The sequence below is a fragment of the Rhea americana genome, unplaced genomic scaffold (assembly GCF_003343005.1).
Source record: "Rhea americana isolate MKP2758 unplaced genomic scaffold, rheAme1 scaffold_294, whole genome shotgun sequence".
Lineage (NCBI taxonomy): Eukaryota > Metazoa > Chordata > Aves > Rheiformes > Rheidae > Rhea > Rhea americana.
The window spans coordinates 111484-134598 of record NW_028186417.1 but is presented as its reverse complement, the minus strand read 5'-3'; the positions used below and the strand labels follow the sequence as shown (position 1 = coordinate 134598).

Sequence of the window (23115 nt, the reverse complement as noted above, 5' to 3'; positions counted from 1 at the left end):
GCGCCTCTCCCCTCCCGCAGCCTCTTCATCCTGTCCAACGAGACCGTCAATATCTGGAGCCACCTGCTCGGCTTCGTCCTCTTCTTCACGCTCGGCATCTACGACCTGACGGCGGTGCTGCCGGCGGCCGGCGCCGCCCGCGAGGACTTCGTCATCTGCTCTGTCTGCCTCTTCTGCTTCCAGGTGAGCCCCCACGCCCCCCGGCCCGGGGCCGGGCCAGGCCGGCTGTCTTGGGGCAGGAAGGGGTTAAAGGCCCCCCCCCCCACTCTGCTCCCCACTGTATTGGGCCCAGAGGAGTGGCAGGGGGGCACTTGACTGCACCTAAGGTGGAGCAGGGAGGACTGGAGTCAGGCCCGGGTGACTGTACTTTACAGGAGAGGTTTTCCATGGCTTATTGCAGAGTGGGGTGGTCCGACTTCACTGCTGTCGTACACGGCCCAGACAGCATCCATTACAGCTGAAGAGGTGTAGCGGTGGGAAGATGAATAGCAGCTACAGTCTGATGCAATTCTTCAGTTGTACTACAAGTCTTACTCTAACCCTCATGTTCCCAAATTTGGGGAGGGAGAGAGGGGGTAGTGGTGGTGTGACAGCATGGTGCGCACCTTGCTTTCATTTTCCCAAAGTGACTCTGGCCCTCAGTTACTAAAAGGACAGATTCTGTAGAGATAACTTAGAGAACTTGAAGCAACTTACTGCTGAAAGCAGTTGTCCTTCTGATTTTTAGTAGATGCATCTTGCACAGAGACATTTGTCACAGAATCGCATAGTTCCTTAAAACTGCATGCTTTATGAGACATTATTGCTCCTACCATGTATGGCACAACAATCTCATTCCTGCTCTACCAAACTTAAGTCTGAAACAAACCCTGAGCAAATAAACTGTTGATAAAATAAATATAGGAAAGGAAAAGGCAGGATAGTGGTAATTCATTTCATGTAGTAAAAATAGAGGAACAGATCAATTTTTCCCCCTGTATTTGTTAGATACTGCCTTGATATCTAAGGCTTTAATTCCTTTCGTTCAGTTCCCTAAAAAAATAAAAGAGAAAAAAGGAAACAAACACACTTACTCTGCAGAGCATATTTTAAAGTAAGTCAGATGACTTTCTATAAGACAGCCTTGGAAACATAGTCTTACTTCAGCAAGAGACATAGGCAAGTTAAACAAGATGACTGCTGTACATTTCATTCTGTTGGCAATGGCAAGGATTTGTCTTAAGTACAGAAAGAAAACATCTTCTACCTGCCATGAGCATGAGCACGCGCATCTCAAAATAAATCTGTTCTCTTTTCAGCAGCAAAAACTTAAAATGTATCATCACTTTACTGCTGAAGCACTTATAAAATACACAATCCCTAAAACAAGATTGCAAGGCCAGCAGCAAGAGTTTTGATAGAGTGACTCAAAAGGAGCACTATCCACATTCCCTCAAGAACACAAGCCTTGATATAACTAGAAGCTGGTAGACTTCCTTAATGGCTAGGGAAGTACTTTTGTCTTGCTTTCTCTACTCCTGTTGCTAAAGATGCAGGGTAACACATAACGAATGTCTCAGGGGGGGAAAATTCTGATGCCAGCTCAGTGGCAAAGTAAGTCGCCCATGTACTGGAAGAGCTTAGGAGGCTCATTTCTTYTGTGCTCCCTCTGTGGAATAACACTGGTTCTGGGCATTCAGGCTGGATTTAGGCATCGCTTTCTACCTGTGGCAGTTTGGCCATGTTGCATTCATTACCCCGCTGTACTTGCACAGACATAGCTTTTACATACCCCTGCTCCATAGTTTCTGGCTCCTTTCTTGGCCTTGCATCCTTGACCTCAAATAGCCTAGTTTTCTTAGCTGTGCAGCTTATGGTTATCAAGTCATGCAGAGTTCTCTGTTTCTCCTTCAGTCTGCCAGAGAAGCTTACGTTAGTCTCAGTTGATTACTGACAGGAATCATAATTGTGCGACACCAAGTAACACTGCATAACAAGTAATAAGTTAGTTTTGTGCCAAAAGCTTTAGAATCTGAGCTTGCTATAATCCCTTTCAGTTTTCAAAAAATTAATGCTTCTTTGTTTGAATATTTGTGTAGGTCTGTATGCTTTGCTCAGTAGGATATCATCTTTTTTGTTGTCATCGCTCCGAGAAAACCAGCCGACGATGGATGGCATTAGATTATGCAGGAATTTCCATTGGTATCCTGGGCTGCTATGTATCGGGCGTATTTTATGCATTTTACTGTAATAATGTAAGTTTAAAGCACTCATTCCTATGACATTTAGGACCTGTGATCTCATTGTCATAGTTCACATGCCTTAAGAAACGAGTTCATTGCATAGTGTGCAAGTGGTGTATATATAGCCAGGAGAAAGGCAGTGGGAACAAATAATTTTATTCAGATGTTAGCACAACWGTACTTGCTCAAGTGATAGGCAAATTTAGGTTTTGATTTTTTAAGCTGTCAATCACACAAGTTTCAGGGAAATCTGTAAACTTATGTGAAGGCAGTGTAAACTTTGTGGGCTTTACTTCTTGTCAAATGCGTGAGGTTGTCATTGGGACACAGCCCATAGTGAAATACTTTAAACATCCTACAGAAAAATTATTTCCTACACAGTAGCTTACATATGGGTTTGGAACAAGCTTATTTTCTGTTCACCTAATAGAGGACTATTAAAAATAGTTCCCTTCAGTCTTACGTAATATCCATGTTTGTAACATGGCAGCTTCATGATAGGCAGTGTAGCCTATCTGAAGTAGCAATCTGGTAATTGAATTACACAGCTTAAGTAGAGGTGTATTTAAAATGCATTTTAATTAAGGCTATGCTTGAAATAAATATTTTTCTAGCAAAGAATACCTGAGCAACAGGGTGCATTTCCTGTGTCAATTGATTAATAGGAGCCCATTCATTCAAGCCCCCTCATTTGTGCTCACAAAAGTGACAAGAAAACTGATACRTTGTTGCATTTAGTAACCTGATCTTTCTACCAAGAGGTTACCTTGACACCATAAGAGAAAACCTATCAATATGCTTTCCTTTCTTTTTTTCTCAGTACTGGCGTCAGGTGTATTTAATCACTGTGCTGGCAATGATCTTGGCAGTATTTTTTGCTCAGATTCATCCCAGTTACCTCACACAACAGTGGCACAGGCTGCGCTCCATCATCTTTTGCTCAGTGTCTGGATATGGAATTATTCCTACAATCCACTGGGTTTGGCTCAATGGAGGAATCAGTGCATCTATTGTACAGGTAAAAAAAATAAAATAGAAGTTAGCAAATAAAATTCCCTTTTGTTTTTCACTTTGATCTTCCCTGAGCTCTCTTATTTTCCTATTCACTGTTTTGGAAGCAGGGGGGAATAATGGTAATTAAGAATTTCTTAAAGCAGAGGATTTCTTTGGATGTCATTATCTAAATGCAAACACTTAGATTTATTGAGAATCAGTAAACAGGTTGAACAGATAAAATCAGTTTGATTTACGAAGGAAAAAAATAGAAAAAACAAGGACAAATGTGTCTATATTTGTGTATATACACACACATGTGTGTGTAAGTGACTGTGAGGCAGAGCAGCCTGCCTAGGCTGACTGCACCCTAGCTCCCCTCAGCTGAGGAGCAGGAAGCAGTTTGTCAGGCTGCACAGCTGCCCCAGGCCATCCACCTCCACACCTTGGGAGAAAWAGGGGAGCAAGATGACTGTGATGAAATGATAATTTGCTCACCTTTCTGTTCCCACGGCTTGCAACAAAGTCAGTATTTGCAGASGCAGCGCTCTGCCTTTTATACAACCCTCGCTTAACATCACTGTGAAGTTACCAGGCTATTTTCCTGTTCTTGTTACACCACTTAAAAGTACAGCTAAAGGTTACTCAGCTCTGAAAAAACAGGAAGCACAGCAGAGCTAATGAGGGTGAAGTTTTGCCTCAAGATGAGAAACCCAGGGATCATTATAACTACCCAGGGGTTACCTATGCCAAAAAACACCTTTACTTTCCCAAGTAAGCACTAACTGTGTAAGGTTAGACTGGCACTTCATGAGAACTGTAATGTAGGGTGATGCATTAGCTTGATCTAGAGCTTGTGCTCGAGGAGACCATTTGATTACCTGCAGTCATTAGACAAGGCACTTAACACTGGGCTTATAAAAAACAGATGAGCAGCTTTTTTCCAGTTCAGTTTGTCCTAGTGTAGCAGAACAGTAGATGCAATACTCACTGTGTTCCTGCAAAAACTACTCTGTTTTTGGCAGCATAACTCCTTGTTAAGGAAAATKCACAAAAGTTAACTATACCAATGGCTTGCTTTCCCATCACCAGTTTGATGCTTTAAAATCTAATACATAATATAAAATGCAGACGTGGCTTCTAGGTTGCCAGCTGGGAGAACCTCATTGTGTGAGCTGTTTTAGCAGTTTCCTCCTCTTCCACCCCTCCAGTCATCATTGTGATCCGAACTACTAAATGAGCTTTTGAGAAGTTGTTTTCTGTACTTAGCGTGGCCTTCTTGCATAATATCAACAATCAGATTCTGTTCCACAGATAATATAAGTAGTGAAGTAAAATTCAGTTTTGTCTGCCTTTTTTTTTTTTTTAGGCAATGATTTTTTTCATTCATTCTTTACCTTTTTGCAGGAGTTTGCTCCACGTGTGGTTGTGATGTACTTCATTGCTGCAGTAGCTTTTCTCTTCTATATATCCAAAGTTCCAGAGCGATACTTCCCAGGTATGAAATTCTCTTCAGGCTGTTCTTTCCTGCAGTTAAGCTTCCTACAGCGTGTCAGTCTTTGCAGAGAGTCCTGAACTTAGTAGATCTCAATCTATGAGATCATAGATTACGTTTTACATTAAATGTTCTCATATAGAGTAAAACATTGAGTGTAGTTTAATCAGAAGTAGTTAGATGATTTCTGATAATGTTTTTGATAAAACATAGGCTCAGTGTGGAGTTGAGCTTCAGAGTAATACCTAATTGTATTGCATGAGTTATTGCTGAATTTAACAACTCTTTCCCCTCTTTCTTTCCAACAGGACAGTTGAACTACCTCGGATCTAGTCACCAAGTATGGCATATCCTTGCAGTAGTGATGTTGTATTGGTGGCATCAATCTACAGTTTATATCATGCAATACAGACACAGCAAGCCCTGTCCTGAGTATAGTGTGGACTTGTGAGTGAAGGTATAACTGTTTTTGTACTCATGGGAAGGTGAAGTTCTAACATGTATAGGATTAAGTAACTTGCTTTTACTGCATCACATGTTGTGATTAATCTCCCTAATCCTTTTAGAGCCTCCAGAGAAAATGGTGACTGGTATAATGCATAAATATGGCATAAATAAAGAAGTAGTCAGCTCAATACCAAGCCCTCCACTAAGCTATACTGCTGGGTTGCATGAGGCTCCAAGAACCTCTTACACCCATGGACAAAGTTCCAGAACAGGCTGGACAGATGTATGCCAAGGCCCTTTCAGCTCTGTTTCACCCTTTTATGTCTGCAGCGATGTCCAGTTCCTTTTGCCTACAAAGCCTTTAAGGTTTGGGGRTTTTTTTGGACAGTCTTTAGCTTTCTAGGCATACGTGAGCTTTTTTGGAAATCAAAGAATAGATTATTTATTTCCTGTGGATATAAAGTGACAAAACTTGTCTTTCCACTGTCTTTCAGAGAGATCGTACTGCCATGAAATTTCTGATTATGAGGGTTTGGACATTACCTAGATGCCACGATATCAAGTTATGCACTGAAGCGGTTCTTCTCCAACTTCGACTGTTTCCCCACTTGCTGGGATGTACATGATCAGGAGTTTTGAAGAGAACAACAATGCCCAGGTCCCAGATTAATTTCCTTCTCGATCATTTTCTGTTCTGCAGTGAAGTACAAAACAGGTCTTCCCAGAGCGGGTGATGGACAGGTGGGCCATATGAGAAAGTATGTGGATCGCTGGATTCCGTTCTTGATGGTAAACGCGAACAACAGAAGTAAGTACTCTCGGTGAGCCAACAGGCCCTTATATCGGTTCAGTGATTTGCAGGTTCTTGTTCAAGTGCAAAACGAAGGACCAGCGTGCTGCATCTTTCGGAGTCATTGTCCGAGCGATTTGCTTATGCTTACACATCAGTACAGTCGTGTATAAAATAGAATCCAGTGGAGTCTCGTACTTTTCTAGAAAAGCTTTCTTTCCTTGTGTTTGGAAAATGACAGCAGATATCCACTATAGTTTTCTTCATTGCCAGACTTCAAAATAGCTCCCCACTACAGGCTATGCCATTACTTCAGCATTTTTTTCAAACTCTAGATCCCTTACATGCTTGTAAAAATACTGTTCTGMCATATTCTGAGGGCAGCAGTGTTCAAGTTCTGTGCACTCTTGCAACCAGCAGACAGCTGCAAAGAGTTTCTTTTAAACAAGTTGTGTTTTTACAGGTATAAATAATATACCCTATTTGAGTAGTGGTCCTGCTGTGGATTTAAATCACTGAACTTGGCCTTTTAAAATATGATATATTATGCTACGCTTTCAGTACTTTCTTACTGAAAAAAAAAAGACTTACTGCCATAATTTTTCTCACAGTAAAAATAATTGCCTTGGGTTTTAAAAAGTGTAGTTAAACCATGCCTTCTAATATGAGCGCTATGGAGACTTGAAACATACAGATTTTTAGGGAGCTGTAACTCAGCATGATTCAGCTCCGTGCCAGTTTTCCGAATTGGATTGGGATTCTTCAGATTTTTGGGTTAGAAACAGCATTTTGAAGTGGCTTCTGTGCAACAGCTGCTTTTGTTTACAGTTCAGTTAAGCAGCGGTAGCAAATGCTGCTGCGTGGCACGATCCAACCTCAGTCAGTATTAGTCCGTTTTCCTCTGCATGCATCAAGATGCTGTTAATACTTAATCCCAAACTCATAGTCTGGGAGGAGGTCAATTGAAAGACATGACTGCAACAGCACCAAGTGTCACAACGCAGGCAATCCTGTAACTGCGGAACAGAATGTTTCCGCCTGTAGCCGTAGCAGAAATGGTTGTCATAAGATGGTACTGCTGACGTCACTAGAAGTCCGTATGGTTTGTGCAGTGTGGCCTTTGAAAATGTACAGATATCTTCGTTCTTACTGTGTGATAATCTGACAACAGTCAGCCTAAAACATACTGACAGTAGCCTTTTGTGGTTTTAAACAAGTTGTCTCACCACGCAAGTCCGAGAGACCACCTTAGGCAACAATACTACAAGCTGCATAACACACAAAAAAAACCATACCAGCCTTGCGTATCATCCTCTGCCGTTGCCTTTGTCCTCGCAGAGAGGATGCCTTCCCYGAGTGGGTTTTACCTTACCAGTCGCAACAGCAAAGCACGTTTCTCCCTTCAGGCCCAGCGAGCCCTGCTAGCGCAGCAGGACCATCACGGCGTCGTCTGGAGGGAAGGGACCTGGGTGGGCCGCTAGTCCAGCCTCCTGCTCGGCTGGGCCAGCACCCGGTTCCGACCAGGTTGCTCAGGGCTCTTCTCCATCAGACCCTGGAAAACTTCCAGGACAGATGATGGCCCAGCCTCTTCGGGGCCCGACTCCAATGTCTGGCTGGCCTCGTGCTAGAGCCCCCTTCTTTCATATAGTCAGGATGGCCCCTGCTTCAGCTCGCACCTTTGCACGGTCTCCCATCCTCTGGCTGTGCCTCTCCGTGTGAAAAAGGCTGCTGGTAGGTCCCCCGAAGCCGCCACCTCCTCTCTTGGCTAAGTAGGCCCAGCTGCCTCATCCTTTTCTTTTGGGGGTGTGCGCTGTAGCCCCCTGGCCCTCTTGGAGGCCCTGTGACCCAGGAGATGCTCTCAAGGGCACAGCGATACGAACCTCAGTGTAAAACGTTGGAACGTTCATCCGAGATGGAAAACGCAGGGCACTAACTCCTGTGCTGGTATGCAGGCATTTGTTATGAGAGGATAATGTTAACTGTAGATGAAGTTCAGGAACACAGTGTTTTTTCCAACTCCCAAAACACTTAATGGCAACAACTGACTTTCCACGTAGAATTTAACTCCCAGACCTTTGAGCTTTTTCATGTAGTACTGATTTTTTTTTTTTAAACTTCACAGCCAAGCAAGTTTCAAGTGCTCTAATGACTACTACTGAAGCCTAACAAGGAACCTGCAAATAAAAAAAGCCCATTTCCAGTGTTACATAAACAATATTTGAAAAATGTGCGATTGTGTCTTGAGAGCATACTGATTTTATAGTTTGCTAGATTTTTTTTTTATGTAAACTACTGTAGCAGTTTTCACTGGATAAGGAAACTGATTGCCAAGTTGTACATTTTTATTATTCTGATAAAATTTATCAAGCTGCATGACACTGATTTATGTAAATATTGAGCCTGTAAATAAATTTTGGTTCATTGGATGTGTACTTGGGGCAACATCATTGTTGTTTTTAATACCATGCTCAAAAGTTCCACATTAGTGAAGTGAAATGCTCAACCACAGAACCACTGGCAGCTCCCCAGAGTTGGAAATAAGGAGACTGTTTCTTGAATTACCAAGAACACAGTCTAGATAGGCACAACATTTGATTGATATTTATTGCACAACATGGTTTTTGAAGGATCATCTCCAGGATTTGCTAGACACGTGCACCTGCCAATTAACTTGATTTTGTTACCACCTTTTGATCTAGACTGTTTCCAAGAACAAATGATGTCTTCTTTGTACCCTAAGAGCTTGGGCCATTTCAGTTGTTACCGCTTCAACAAAAAAGAAAGGTCCATCTGCTCTGCATGAACAGAAAACATGGTACTCTTCCCATCCCAGCTTGGTAAAGGTGCTTTTGCCCTAGCAGAAGTAATCCAACTACATCCTAAAAACAATGGTAAGTCAAAAATACGTGCCAACATCTGAACAGCAAACCTCCTCAAAAAACCCACTGCTAGAACATTTTTTAATCGCTCCTGTAACTGCAGAGGCTGAAAAACCAACAAACCTGCTATCATAGCTGGAACTAGCAGAAATACAACTATCTAGCCCATGTCCTGCCACTCTAAATACACACGACCCGCAGCTGCGCCCAGTGGCAGCAGCCAGCAGGAGTCCGTTTGCACCCTTTTGCTTTGCGGGGGTGCACGTTCTCGCACTTCAGAGCGCGCGGCCAGCGCTCACAAAGGACTTTTCACACCAATAATGCTCAGGATTCCTGCAAGTCCACCTCCTCCCAAACTCGCCCAAGCTTCTAAAGCAAGGGGACCATGTGCACAGAAAGCCTTAGCTGTCAACATGAAACTCATGGTTAAAAGGGAGAACGTAACAGCCATCTTAGTTCACTTTTGCTCAAGCTATATCGAGCACAGCCTCCAATTAAACTGTATTTCTTTGTTGATTTGTTAGTAACAAAATTAGACTGAAATGGGCAACAGGCAGAACAGCCAGAATGCTAGCTACTGTTTAATAACTGGATCCCACTGCCACAATTCATCTTTGTTACAGTTTTTGTTATAGTTTTTGACCTTAGGTTTACTTAAGAGTCAAATCAGTACAAGCAATCTCAGAGAAACATAACAAAAATCCCCCCTCCCCCCCCAAAAAAATCCACAAAGGAACCCCAAAACAATTTACATCCAGAAGGTTCAGGGCAGAACTCAGTCCACAGAGTTAGAATTAGAATCTCTACTTAAAATTTAGGCTATAGAGAAAAAGAACAAAGCTTCTGTTACCTTAAAAAAAAAGAAAAAGAAAAAGAAAAAAGAAGAGAAAAAAACCCCAACAACCCACCTTCAAAACTTTTCTCCTGAAAGGCTTTGAAGAGTAACAGTGAGTACAAGGAATTAATAATACACGATCAACAGCATTTTAACCACTTAAAAACGATGATTGGATAACAAATATAAGCATCTGAAAACAAAAAAAGCAGGGACAGGAATCTGCAGCCACAGAAAGTATCAAGCAGAAAAACCATTGCTTATAGTGAAGAAACTGAAGGCTAAGTGCGAAGACTAAATAATGCAATGTTTAAGAAGATCTGCGAAGTCACTGTATCAAGTTTGTTTATTTAACAACTGCACATATTTTATGACTTACATCAATTTCACATAAAAGTTAAAGTTCTCTGTTTAGTGGTACACAAAAAAAGCTTTAGAAACTTGAAGTCTAACAAGACGTGAAAGTACAGTTCAGGAAAGTGCACTTAAAAGCTGTTTGCCAGCAATTTTTAAATAGTTTAGTATTAAGTGATGCCGTAGTCACAAACTTAGCTATACACCCAACTTCCTCGATCTTCCTTTCGAAAGCACAGCAAAAATGTAACCAAGCAGCCAACCTTTGCACTTTTCCCTCTTGCTCCTTTCGCAGCTTTCTTTCATATTCACTCTTTCAGTCACGTGAAAATGATTGTGGCTGCAATGTTACTGAAAACACAGTAACTCCAAGAGATACATGATGTGTGCGAGCATGTGTATATTATATATAATTTTTATATATAAAAATACACCATAGAGTATAAAAATCTCCAGATACTCTTTTTTCTCACAGTAGCAAATATATCAACTTATTTTCACAGTAGATACTTTGTTTTTACTAATTGGGACACCCAGGATGATTAAAAGGTATTTTTTGAAAGCTGGTATTCACGGGCCCCACATTTCGCAAGTAAGCAAAAGAAATCACGCGCATCACGGCTATTATTTTGAGAGTCGGCAGAGAGACAAGACATCTTTATTCCTTTTAATGACCTCAACCATTAAGGCTTCTTAGTACCTTCTGACAGAATCTCTTAGGCAGCTGATTGAGAGGTCGGTGGTTCCGGCCTTTACCATACGAAGCGAAAAACTCTAAAATCAATTGATATTCTATACTCTCTGTGGGAAGGGAAACGTCAGTTCCTTACCTTGCCATCCTTGTCTTCACAGGCAGTACGACACACCTCTAATGCAGCAAGGTCTCTCCAGTATTTCAGTTCAGGTGGAAAGTGCACGCACGCACACACACGCTGAATACAGGCAAAACGGTATCACATTCCCCAGCAGTACCACGCGTTGTCTCTGTTGACTAGTAGTATATCTGAGCTGAAATCGAAGTCAAGCTGCAAACCAAATCTACCATGCAAAGTTAACTTAGTGAGGCACGCTAATCTCTTCAGTCACAAAAAGGGCATAAAATAATCCTAACTCTAAAACCAAGAAGTTTTCGCAAAAAAMTGTTTCTTAGCGGGAATACATAGGGCAAAGTTCATTAAGGCCATCAGGAAGCAAATGCCATTGGCCATAACTAATAAGCAGCCAGAGGCATCATGCCAGTTCTAGGCTAACTTGGCTCTATGGTTTGCTTCTATTTCTTCCGTTAGCTGCTGCATATAACCTAATCTCACCTGTGCCGCAGTAAAATCCCCTAAGAACCTCCTGCCAAAAARCTACGCACAAGGAAAAAACTCCCCCTCAGCCTGAGGTCTCAGGGGAAATGGAGAAAAACATCCCCCACCTGCAGTGACAACAACGTCATTCCTTCTGTTCCTGATTTACCTCAAGATTTATGAGCGTGGTAAGTCTCGAGCCCTAAACCACCGTTGATGCACGTTTCTTTAGCGCCAAACAGCAAACCTCCTCTCCTTTCAGGCAGGGGAGAGGAGACCCGCTCCTCGTAGGTGCTGTTAAACCCGCACCTCTCGCTGAACGGCTGCGCAAACCTTTTAGTTCCTTTTACTCCAGGGAAAGCAACACCTGCAGGGCTTCAGTGAAGACTTACCAGCCCTACTTAAGACTCAGGGTCAATTGTCCGTTTTAGTCTCATTTTGTTGCCACCCAACWGTCCCACTTTTCCACAATACTCTGTTCCAATAATTCATTAGRCAGGTAAGTAAAATTTCAGAAGGAAACTGTATGAAGGCAGCTAGTAAGCACGCATAGAAAAGTATAAATCACAGTTAACCTGAGTATTGTAAAATGCTACAAACTTGGCGTGCGCTTCTTACAGCCTTTGGCACAAAAAACAGGTCAGAACAGTAGTAATAAAGCCTAAGAAACTCATGTGCAAAGAGAGTTGAAACATTTCTATCACAAACTCTTAAAAGTTTAACTTCTAACCCTGAAAAAGGCAAATTGAACCAAGTAGAGCTCTAGTATTTCAACTTCACCTTGTCAGAAGGGAGGGAGTAATGAGGGTGCACAKCTATGTATGTGTTACTTTCAAAATTCAGGATTACGAGAAAAACTCAAAATGCATCTGAGGCAGCATTTTTTCAAACCAACTGAACAAAACCACCAAAGCAGAAAGTGATGCGGTTTTTCTTTAACACGTTTAACGTGTTTTTTCTGTAAATACTTTAAGGAATCCACCCCCACTTCCTATTCCCACAGCATATCTGTGGGTGACCGTAACCAACTTTTTTTTTTTTTTTTTTTTTTAAGTAGACTTGGAAAAAAATGTACACTCCTCAGTATTTCACTTTGCCTACGGTAGAATGGGGGGACGAGAGAGGGGAAAACCACAGACACTTAACTGTCTCCATATATAAACATTCACTTTTCTGTTCATCAGCATTCAGTAGTGCGGGATATCAAGGTGGGATAAGCAGAGGAACTAGCTCCTTCCACTCCCTCCACAGGACTGCCACCGAAACGGAGACTAATTGGACTGTTGTGATTCACAGCGACTCCGCCGTAGGTACGAACGGCTGGACACAAGCTGCGAGGCAACGGAAAGGCCGGCCCACCTATGGGCAGAGCGCACTTTTGTAACAAAGTAATGAAACCTTGTTTTCAGCAAGTCTCATTACATCACTTTCCCATCTTCTATCTACCGGCACCGTGTGCTCCCAAGTGTTTAGCCATGTCTCGTGCACCTAACGTCTCAGAGGTACTCTGCAGCAGGACAGGGGTCCTGCCTGTAAGGCTTTGCGGTGTGAAATGCAGTTTCATGGTACAGTAGCGATCAGCATCTGCAAACTATCTGCTGCTTAACACTTCTCCTCTGACTAAATCCAGTTTCAGAGTGAAGTTGCTTCAAAGCTCAGTGCATTTAGCAAAACTTTCTATAAAATAGACTTAAGTACAATAATAGATTCATTACAACCTTAAAGAACATTAGGTTACAATCATTTCATAAAATTATTATTGTTTTAAAAAACAAGTTTTGAAAGAATACACATTTTCCTTGCAATAAAAATCCAAGAGGAAAAGAAAAGGTATTTTCAGACACAAACCCCAATTCATAATCAAATAAAATTGATGGTTGCATTTCACAGTCAACTGTCCGAGTAATCTGAAACACTCCATCTCTGCCAGATGTTTTAGTCACGGAAACCAGCCTCTCTTCCCCAGTGTACTGAGTAGTCTTCAAAGTGCTGCGAACACTGGCAAACACCCTGCTGGTTTCCTTTCCCACACACATGCTTTTTATCTCACAACCATTATATTCTCTGGATCTTCAGTTYTGACTCTAGATTTCCAGTCTGCTATTTTACATTAATGGCACTTACAGTTAAAAAAAAAAGAAAAAAAAAGAAATAGTAATAGTGACGTTGGACATTTAGGCACACAAAAACAATAATCCTCCTTTCATCTCTGCAGCTGCATAGATGTCTACCAGGTCCCAAGCCATAGCTGYGCTCTGGAATTCCGAGCCACAGTCCCTTCGGGGAGGACTCGGCTTCTTTATTTTATGATTAATGAAGACAGCTTTCATCTAGGAAGCGAAGACTCAACAATTTCCAGCAGATTAATCTGGATATTAGTACGTTTGGGTTCTTAGACCACTGAGACACCACGAACTGTTTCAATACCTTTAGCCCACTTGCATGTATGAAAAGCCTTTTTCATGCAACTTCTGCCTATCCCCAGCCCCCCGCCTCTGCACATCACACAGGACTGAGAAGACAACGCGGAAGTGCAGGATGACAACGTGCTCCAGGGCTGCAAAGTCAGCGACAGACAATGATTCGTATCAGATACCTCTCGCATCAAAATGATGATCCTTTCTGTTTTTCTCCAGATCAGCAAAATACGCCATGATTCTGTATTTCACAGTGCAAGCTGGCCATGCCCTCTTTGAGTAAACTGTACGACCCAGCTCCCTGTCAATTCAACCAGACAGTTTATCCCACTAGTTATAACCTCTATTAAGTAACCCGGAGAGATGGGTAAGGGGGAGGGAAACCCCACCGGAAGCATTTACTGCTTGGAAGGAAACGGAGCTGCTCCAAAGGGATCCAACTCTAATGCCTGTTGCTGCTGGGTCTGGGCACTCTGCACGACCAGTTCTGTGAAGGGCACCGCACCAAAGTCATCTGTTTTGAGCCCATCACCACCGTGAATGGCCCCATGCAAGGAGCTCTGCCTAGGTCTACCAGCCACTACTACTGTGCCATGGTCCCCACGGCTGTCACCAAACCCTTGATGCTGAGGATGCCGCATCAAGTCTGGCGGGTGGAAGGGTTTGGCTCCAAAAGGATCTAGCAGACTCTCGTCCGTCTGCAGAGGGTTGGTTCGATCTTTGCCGTCAGTCAACGAAACACTTATGTTCTCTTTGGAGTCCGAGATAGTCAGGAACTCGTTGCTGCTCTGCGAGTCCCTGCGGCCCGCCTTCTTGTGCCTGCGGGCTCTCTCCGGGGTGCGGTAGCTTGGTTTCAAAGCCTTCTTTGTGGTGGTCGGGGTGCCATGGTGGCGCTTGCCGTTGTTCTTGGACGCTTCCTGTTTCATGCGCCTTTGCCGGGAGGAAAGCTTCTGCAGGTTACGCTGTTGTTTCACCTTTTGCTGCTGCTGACTCCCTGTGATCTCTTCAAAAGGGATGAGCCCAAACAGGTCCTCTTTACTCCCACCAGTCTTTGGGAGAAGGGGAGGCTGAAATGGAGTGCAGCCAAAAATATCTACACTCCGTGGAGAGGCAGGAGAGATTCGAGTCTCAGCTCCTACCACCTGGCCATCTTGCTGAGCCACCTTTTTGCTGAACGGGGCTTTTGTGAAAACATCAAAGTCATCCTGCTCTTGGTTCAGGCAAGGAAAAGCAGTCTGCGGAGAGACATCTTTGTCACTCTTTGCTCTTGTTTGTGGCTGAGGTTGAAGAGCAAAGAAGGGCACAGCCCCAAACACATCAAATTCTTGGCTAGAGCTCASCTTGCTTACAGTACTTGGTACATCAGACAGGGTAGTGAGCATTAAACTGGGTTCTTTAATTTCACTGCTGTCAATGCCCTCTCTAAATCTRCTGCTGGAGAGCCCTTCCACAGATTTTCGCTTGGTACGATCTGAGTCAGAATCAGAACTTTGCTTCTCTTCCTCCTCCTCTTCTACCTCTTCCTCAGAGTCCATGAGGAGAGGCCGGTGGCCSAAGTTCTCTGGCTCTGTATCGTTGTCGTCATTGAAGTCCCCGTTCTCACCTTGCAAGACTTCCTCATCCTCCTGATCCTCTTCTTCCTCACTGCTCTTGGGAGAAGGAGGATCAGATTCAAAATCACTCTCTGACTCATCGCCACCTTTCACTTGTACCTCTGCACTTTTTCTCCCTGGCCGTGGATCTCTAAAAGCATGGCTCTGTTTTCCAGCCTTGGTAGGGGTCCCTAAGTTATTTTCTCGATTGCTGGCTGAGTTATCCATTTGTTTTCCAGGGGAACCTGCAGGTCCAAAGAAAATGTAAAACAAAACTTTAAATCTCTTAAAAATCAACAGTTAATTTCCATACTCCATATCCACACATATAAGGAATGGATGCAAACATATATTCTGTAGTTACTGWGAGGAACGAGCTAAAAGCACATGTAATGTCTAAAATAACACCAATAAAATGGATTAATAGTCAGACCTCCCATTTTTAGTCCTCAAGCACAGGAGCACAGGACCTTTAGAAATACAATACTAACATTTTTGGGGCAGGCAGAAGGACCACTGAACACAGGTATTCTGAAAAGATAGCTTTTTAATACCCTACTTAACCAGCAGCTCCTGCCCAGGAGGAACAGGAACATGGAGATTTTTTTTATTATTATTATTTTTTATTTTTTTAAACAAGCTACTTATTTCTTGAAATACTTGAATTTTGATACTGTGCTCTAACAAATGTATTGTTCTCATCATGAAAACTATCTGCCAGCAGTACGAGTGAAAAAAAACCAACCAAACAAAAAAAAAAAAAAAACTCAACACCATCCAGCAAATTCAGACTTATCRCCTCAGGTCTCGGGTACCACTTTATACTCACAACAAATCTGAGACAGCCTAACATGACTGTCCCACCAAGAAGTCAGCTAGGCAGTTTCCACACACTGGGACAAGCTGACAACCACAAGCTCTCAAGCGATACCTTCTTAAGGCTGCCTTTGAAAACGTTCTCGACAATCGACCCACTGTACGATAGCGCGTCCCTTGCGGTCAGATGCACAAGGCAATACCGACATACTCCAYGCGGTTTCCACAGGGAAACAAGGGTGGATGACACCCTAGCTTTTAGTTCCCCATCCTGATGACACCAGACAATTCTACCCAATGCCTCCTACATCATTAGGCTCCTGGGAGATCTGTGAAAATTGGGGCCTGCGTGAGGAGTAAGCTTCACGTCCCAGCTGCAGGAGCTCAGCATCTCTGTCATCTACAGGCCACCAGCTCCTTACATCAACCGAACAAACAGGACTTGGACAGCTTGGCAACGAGCACGACAAGCATTTCTTTTTTCGTCTCACTAGCACATGCTGCAGCTTACAAAAAGGGAAACAGACAAGAAAACCCATACAGACACAGCACAGCAATCAGCTAACGCTATTTGATGGAAACAGTCGCGCTCCCCTTTGAAATACTCTTCCCCTACCACCAGTATAACTGTTATTTGCCCTCCTAAATCCCCCCTGACAGATAAGTTTGATGGTTACTGTCACTTGCATGTTTGAACAGGTCTTCTGAAGCGTTCACCCCTGGTTTCCATTAGGGCCTTCCCATGAATAATGGCAGCAGAGTTTACATGGAGAGCACAGCATGGACAGCCTTTACAGGACTTGCTCTAAACAGTACTTGTTTGGATGTTTCAAACTTGTGCCTAACAAATGTTTTCTCTTCCTGTGACACTAAAGCTCCACATTTAGCCCCTTCTAACTTCTAACTTCCAGTGTAGAAACTGATGGAGATGAAAAAAAGTGAAAAAGCTTTTTTTTTTTTTTTTTTTTTTTCTCTCCCAGTTAGGGCCCATCAGCTCAGCTTCTCTAGGGGAGGAAATCCGTCTGTTAATTTTGCTCCAGCATCCTCATCCCTGACATTTACTATTTGGCAACTAGAGCTAAGCAAATAATTTATTCATGACTCTGTCATGGAACAGTTGGCTTAAAAATAATGGGAGTGGTAAAAACTTTGTGTCAGTAAAGAAAACTGATGGTAAGAGCATGTAGATCACACAAGGCCGCATATTGCCATTACCAYGGCACTATTTAAAACTAGTTTCTCTTTATTCAATATCTGCTGGAGCCACACTACTACAGAGAGATTTTCATCAGCCTAATTGAATTTTAGAATTCTATTTGAAGAGAAAAAGTTGAACAAAAAAATAGACTTAGTTTCAGTTCAGGAAAATGTATTTGCCCTTGAGATGTCCTTTTCTCTAGGCCATTAATCATACAGCAGCAACACGGCTTCAAGAATGTATCATTTAACACGTAACACTARTAACAGCAATGAAAATTAGTGCAAATAGGCAAGGGATGGAATTCACCTCTTTGCACACCCGCAGCAAGGGCTAAAACTTTGTATGCTGTACTTGGAACTGAGGCTGTATTACAGTCGCTCCAGTCTGAATATTATCTAACAACCCTCAGATGTCAGTTAGAACAATGGCAAAACCACATTCTTACTGCGTAAGCTACTGCAGTCATGCAGCTTGTGCGCCTGCTTTTAATCAAGCCATGACAAACACGTGACAAGACCACATACGCGACTTGACATGTATCCCTCTTCCCCACTGCTGCTCCCCAGTTCATCTGCCTACACACTTACACTGCAGCTGACTTTGAGCTGCAGTGTTTCTAGATGCTTACTGCGCAGCGTGCTAATCCCTTTATTTTATTCAACAGCGTTACTGTAGAATACAGGATGTTGACTTAGTACCCAAGAACAAACACTTCTRTGCTTGAATTCTCTTCTGAGTTAGCAGAGAAAGGGAACCTTTCTCTTGCTCCTTCACAGGTCATTATTTCACAAGGCAGCCACAACACTTCCAAGATCCATAAACTGGAATATAGCGCAAATGATGGCTTTTAATGCGGATTATTTCAGAGCAACAGCATGTGACATTGAGGGGCYATTCTACAACAAAGTCTGTGCTCAGACAGACCTTTACATAGTCTCAGTGCTGGTACTGACCCTTTGGGTGAGCACCCACAGCTTCCTACTTCTTTGGCCATACTTTCCTCTGTGATGAACGACATTTAACAGCGCTTCTGTTGTGTGTGAAGTACTTTCAATTCTCTGAATGGAGCTGAAACCCCAAAGGGCTGGGTAATATTATTCCGTAGGCCATGCTACATGCATCTCCATACAGCAGGAAACCATCCCTAAACAAGGCACAGGTAGGTGAGTGTAACAGAGCACTGCTATGACATCTTACCTTCAAGTTTGGACAAATTTAAGAGTCCATAGCCACCGGCAGGTTACAGTAGTGCCAACTTAACATGCAGACACACAGAAAACGTGATGCTGACAGAACTGCTTCATGCACACACACATGAAATACCTGTGACAACTATTCAGAAATGTTATTGACTGAAAATACAGTATATGCTGCCTCAGCACTATTCCCAGAGTGCTTTGTGGAAAATCACGAGTTTTCCAATTGAACCACAAAAATATTTATCCTAATAAAAGCTATTTTGATGCTGCATTCTGTTTCCACATAGTGCAAAAACACTGATCTTTCAGACTACCATTTTCATGGCATTTTATTAAAAATAGAATCTCATCCACTTTAACGCCCTGTGAACACTCAAATGGGACTGTTCCCTCTTCAAGGGTCAATTCCAAGATAAACGCAGAAGAGCCGCTGATACCTCAGCAACATTTTCAATCGGAGGGAAGATGCTCAGTTCAAAGGCTGTTCTTGGCAAATCAAAAGAGGATAACTTAATGCTATTTTTCCTAATGTTTTTGCACAGAGATTAAACCACCACATGATACAGAGTATTGTGGAGAACTAAACAAGAAGCTGGCAGACACACAGGCAAGACTTGGCTTTGCAGGAGCAGCACACAAGCAGCAGTAACTACCATGTTCAGAGACCGTTCAGACGATTATAATCACACAGCCGTATTATGAGACCTTCTCCACTTCGTCTGTCACTTCCTTCTGCGGAAACTAGCCTAATCGGCAGCTATCAGGCAAACTCTCTCCTTTTATGGATGAAGTTACAGAAATAAAGTGAACTAAAGAGAAGTTTCAGAAATTTCAGTTTCACAAATACGATTTTCAATCTCAATGTACCACGCACAGTCATACCACTAGTGCAGGTACCAGCCACCTGTACTAGTACTAAAAGATCTTGCTTTCACATTACTCCCACAAGAACATCAGTATGTATCTTTCAGTATAACTTCAATGCCTAAGTAAAAAATCCCTTTTAGACAGAAAGGGTATACACTAAGGCAAACAACCACTTAAAGACCCTGCATTCTTACAGAAAAAAAGAAAAAAGCTTTTTTTCACTAAATGTAAAAATACATGCAAAGCATTACTTAGGTAAATTCACTCACACAAAAACCCACAGATATGGACAAGTCTAACATGTGCCTGCGACAAYGTCTCCTGTTTTATTGGTATGAAAAGGTCATTTCTAGGTTTAAGGATCTCCTCTCCATTTAMTTCACTGTCATAATATGTTAGTGCAGCAGCTTCCAGGATCAGTCCAAAATACTGATTCTAACTTATAAATCTATATGCAATTTGGAGTCTATCTAGCTCTTGGTGCCAATGGTGTGTGCTGCTCCATTCACACACTTAACTTTTTTTTTTGCTGGTGATCCAAATAAGTTCTCTGGTAGTGCACTAAGGCAAGGTCATTGCAAAGAAGTTAACTTCTCACTATAGAARCCATATTTACAGGAGGGCCAGCGAAGACTTTGGCTGACAACCAGCTTATGCTTGGCTAATGGTCATCTTGAGTTCACTTATATCTGGATTCCACTTCATAGCCTAGATTAATGAGTTAGYATGCGACACAAACATGCTACSTTGGGAGCAGCTAGTCCAGACTTAYTACATACGCAGAATCTGATACAATCCTGAGGAAAGGGGATGTTCCTTGTTAAAGCAATTATTAACAAGCTCAATGCCCAGCACTGTGCTAGATTCCCAAAGTTCCCACCTAATCAAAAGTAACATCTTCCATTTACAGCTTTGTTWAACAATCACTGTAATTTCAAATCAACTAAACGTGCTCATAGGATCAAAAGAAACCTTCAGTCAGAATCAAGTKCTTGACTGTCTACTTCTCACAAATTACCTATCAATCATGTTAATGGTCTTCATTAACAGTTCCTTGTTCTATGAGGAAAGAAGCACACAATTTCCAGGCCAAGTCAACTCTTCCCTACAATTAAGCATAGACTAGAATATTAAGTTTTAGAAGAACAGTTCTTTCCTCTTTTTTTAAAAAAAGGAAAAGCAGATTTCTTCATTCAGTAGCCATTTTGCCTTTTGCAATACACTCAAAATTAAAATACAAATTCACAAGGTATTTTATGTACTTGCTCAAAAAASAAGATGACCGAAATGACCAAAAACATCAGGTGATTAAGGCTTTGAGCTGTTTCTCATTTGTTTCTGGTGTCAGATTGCTTCTTATCTATTCTAATTTTACATACTACACATTTGGTTTGCCAATAAATTAGAATCTGGATTATTTGGCTGCTTRCTTTAGATTTCCCAAAGGTATAGCCTTCACATTGCACTATATAACCCCAAGTCCTCCAAATCCTGTCATTTCCAGTATTTGCTGGAACACTGTAATGTTAACATAAATGCAATTAGACTAAAAGAAAATCTCTCTAGGTTAGATGGTAGCTACACTTATGTTTAGGAAGAAAAACCTTTCTATGTACGTCAGCATCGATGTGAATTTACACTCACCTGTGGTGTTTGCACGCCTACACCTAATTTCTACTTGCTGAATGCAGAAATGTTCTTGCAATACAAGAACTGAATCACAACTACATCTTATGCACATGGCTTACCAAAAGGATTTAAATATTATTCATTAATTACTGCCACGGTCACACTTGCTGGAAAACAAACTGCAAATRACACGAGCAAGACAGAAGAAACTACACAAACAGCTGTTGACTTACTGAACAAGTAAAACGTACAGTATTTACCTCTCAACAGTAGACCCCTCTAGACAGAAAACACATTAAACAGACGGGACTTGACAATGCAAGACGAGACACTTAAAACAGTTTTCTAAACAACATTAAACTTATTCCTAYCAGCAAAACAAGTCACTTCAATGTCTGGCTACCATCAAGCGAGACAAGTATTGTTACTAGTTTTGCTGGCAGCAATATCCAGCAAAAGGTTTTGGGAAACAGTGATCTAGAGTTTAGAGACATGTTTTTTTTTTGTTTGTTTKTTTTTAATTGCATTAGCATCTTACATTTACTTCTTGAATATAACAGCTACTATCTCTAGAAGAAGAGGGATGAAAACAGGAGCAATCCACTGAGGAACTTAACTTTCTGGAGACTTGCCTTCCACTATAAGTGCGGCAACAGCCTTCTCATCACGCGTTAAGTACTTGTTTTATTTGGAGGAGCTTTCTACTTGGAGCTCTAGCCTCTTCCTCAGGCAGATGGTGAGCACATTTCTCATGGACAGGTGCAGAGATCTGGACAATGCTTAAAGAGCTGGCAGGAATATTTAAGACTTGAAGTATTTATCAACTTTTACATTTTCAACACAGGAATCTGTCTTGGCACTAACCACTTCTGTGGCCTCTAATTCCACTAACAGCAACAGCTAAAACCTTCACACTCGCACTACAACATATACCATTTTTGAAACAGCTAAAGAACAGAAAAGCACATGGCAAAAGAAAGCATTAATCCAGGTATTTGTAAAAGTATAACCACTGGCTTGGGAGAACACATCACCATTCTGAAGTCACTCAGATTCTGTGCGCTTATCCATTCTTCCAACCATAAGATCATCTCAGAGTTAGGCAATTAATGGCTTATTAGCCTCAAACCCCTCATTTCAATACAAGTCACTTCTGAAGAGGCTGTTTTGAATTCCTAGCGTGCTCTCTCTCTCGCTGAGATTCCTCCTTAACTCCAACTCTTCCCAATAGGCATGAATATTAAATTTCCTGCTGCGATAAGTGAACACGTTCCTGTAATTTGTACAGGAACAAAATCATGGAATAGACAACAGATTTTTCAATGAGCTCAGAGGCTACAGCAACAGCTTGGTATTTTTAGAAYTTCAGCATCAGCGTGCGTTGGAGTGTGTATGAATGCATGTGCACAGCCTCAATAGTAAAGCAAGTAGCACGTATCAGATGATGCTGGTAGATGCAACTTCTCTCGCTACGCGCTTTTTAAGAAAGTGCTTTTATTTTTGAAGCATTTTAGGAACTGGTGACCTTACTGTTCCCGTATTTGTACATTTTGGGAAAAGGTAGCACCGTACTTCATTCTTCAGATTGTGTCGACATGTTGTTAAGAAACAGAGCTKTCTGCTTCAAGCAGACTTTAGTCTAAGATACTGCTCTTGCACACGTTCCAGCCTGACACAGTCGTATCTGATGGAAGAAACTCGCTCTGCATACACTCTCTCATCTGCTGTGTCTTTGCTTTACTCCCAATAGCAGGAAAGAAAAAGATTCCAGTGGACTAGGGTCAAAACCAAAGCAACAAAACAGAAAACACCCTGCAAGTTTGGTCATTCGTTTAGCTGTCATAATAGTAACAGTAATCTAACTACAGTTCAGCATCTTTCACTCCTGAAGTACTGAACTGAATAAATACTAAAAGCCCTACAAATAGAAATGTAATGCCCTGAAACATAAAATTCCATGGTTAATGACTTTTTAATGCTCTGGTCAAATCGATTTCCAAAATGAAGTATTCCATCATGTTGATTTCATACTATCCTGCAAAGCATGTTCAGATGCACGCTTATAAAAAACACTGAAAAATGTGAAG

At 42.0% G+C, this 23115-nt stretch overlaps 2 protein-coding genes across 3 annotated transcripts in view; one reads left to right on the top strand and one right to left on the bottom strand.

Moving 5' to 3' along the window:
* Positions 1–12: 12 nt before the first annotated feature.
* On the top strand, positions 13–8379 carry PAQR3 (progestin and adipoQ receptor family member 3; the record flags this gene model as incomplete). Its single annotated transcript, XM_085309244.1, has 6 exons — positions 13–183; positions 2079–2234; positions 3043–3240; positions 4623–4713; positions 5019–5167; positions 5652–8379. Coding segments are annotated over 5 exons (759 nt in total), but the record flags the coding sequence as incomplete, so codon positions are not given.
* A 1610-nt stretch (positions 8380–9989) lies between these two features.
* The window catches only part of BMP2K (BMP2 inducible kinase), a 68158-nt gene continuing 55032 nt past the window's right edge, over positions 9990–23115 (bottom strand). For both annotated transcript variants that reach the window (XM_085309233.1, XM_085309234.1), the window contains one exon: positions 9990–15561. In XM_085309233.1, coding sequence (XP_085165359.1) covers positions 14123–15561 — 1439 coding nt within the window. In that variant the 3' untranslated portion in view covers positions 9990–14122. The remainder of the gene's footprint in view (positions 15562–23115) is intronic.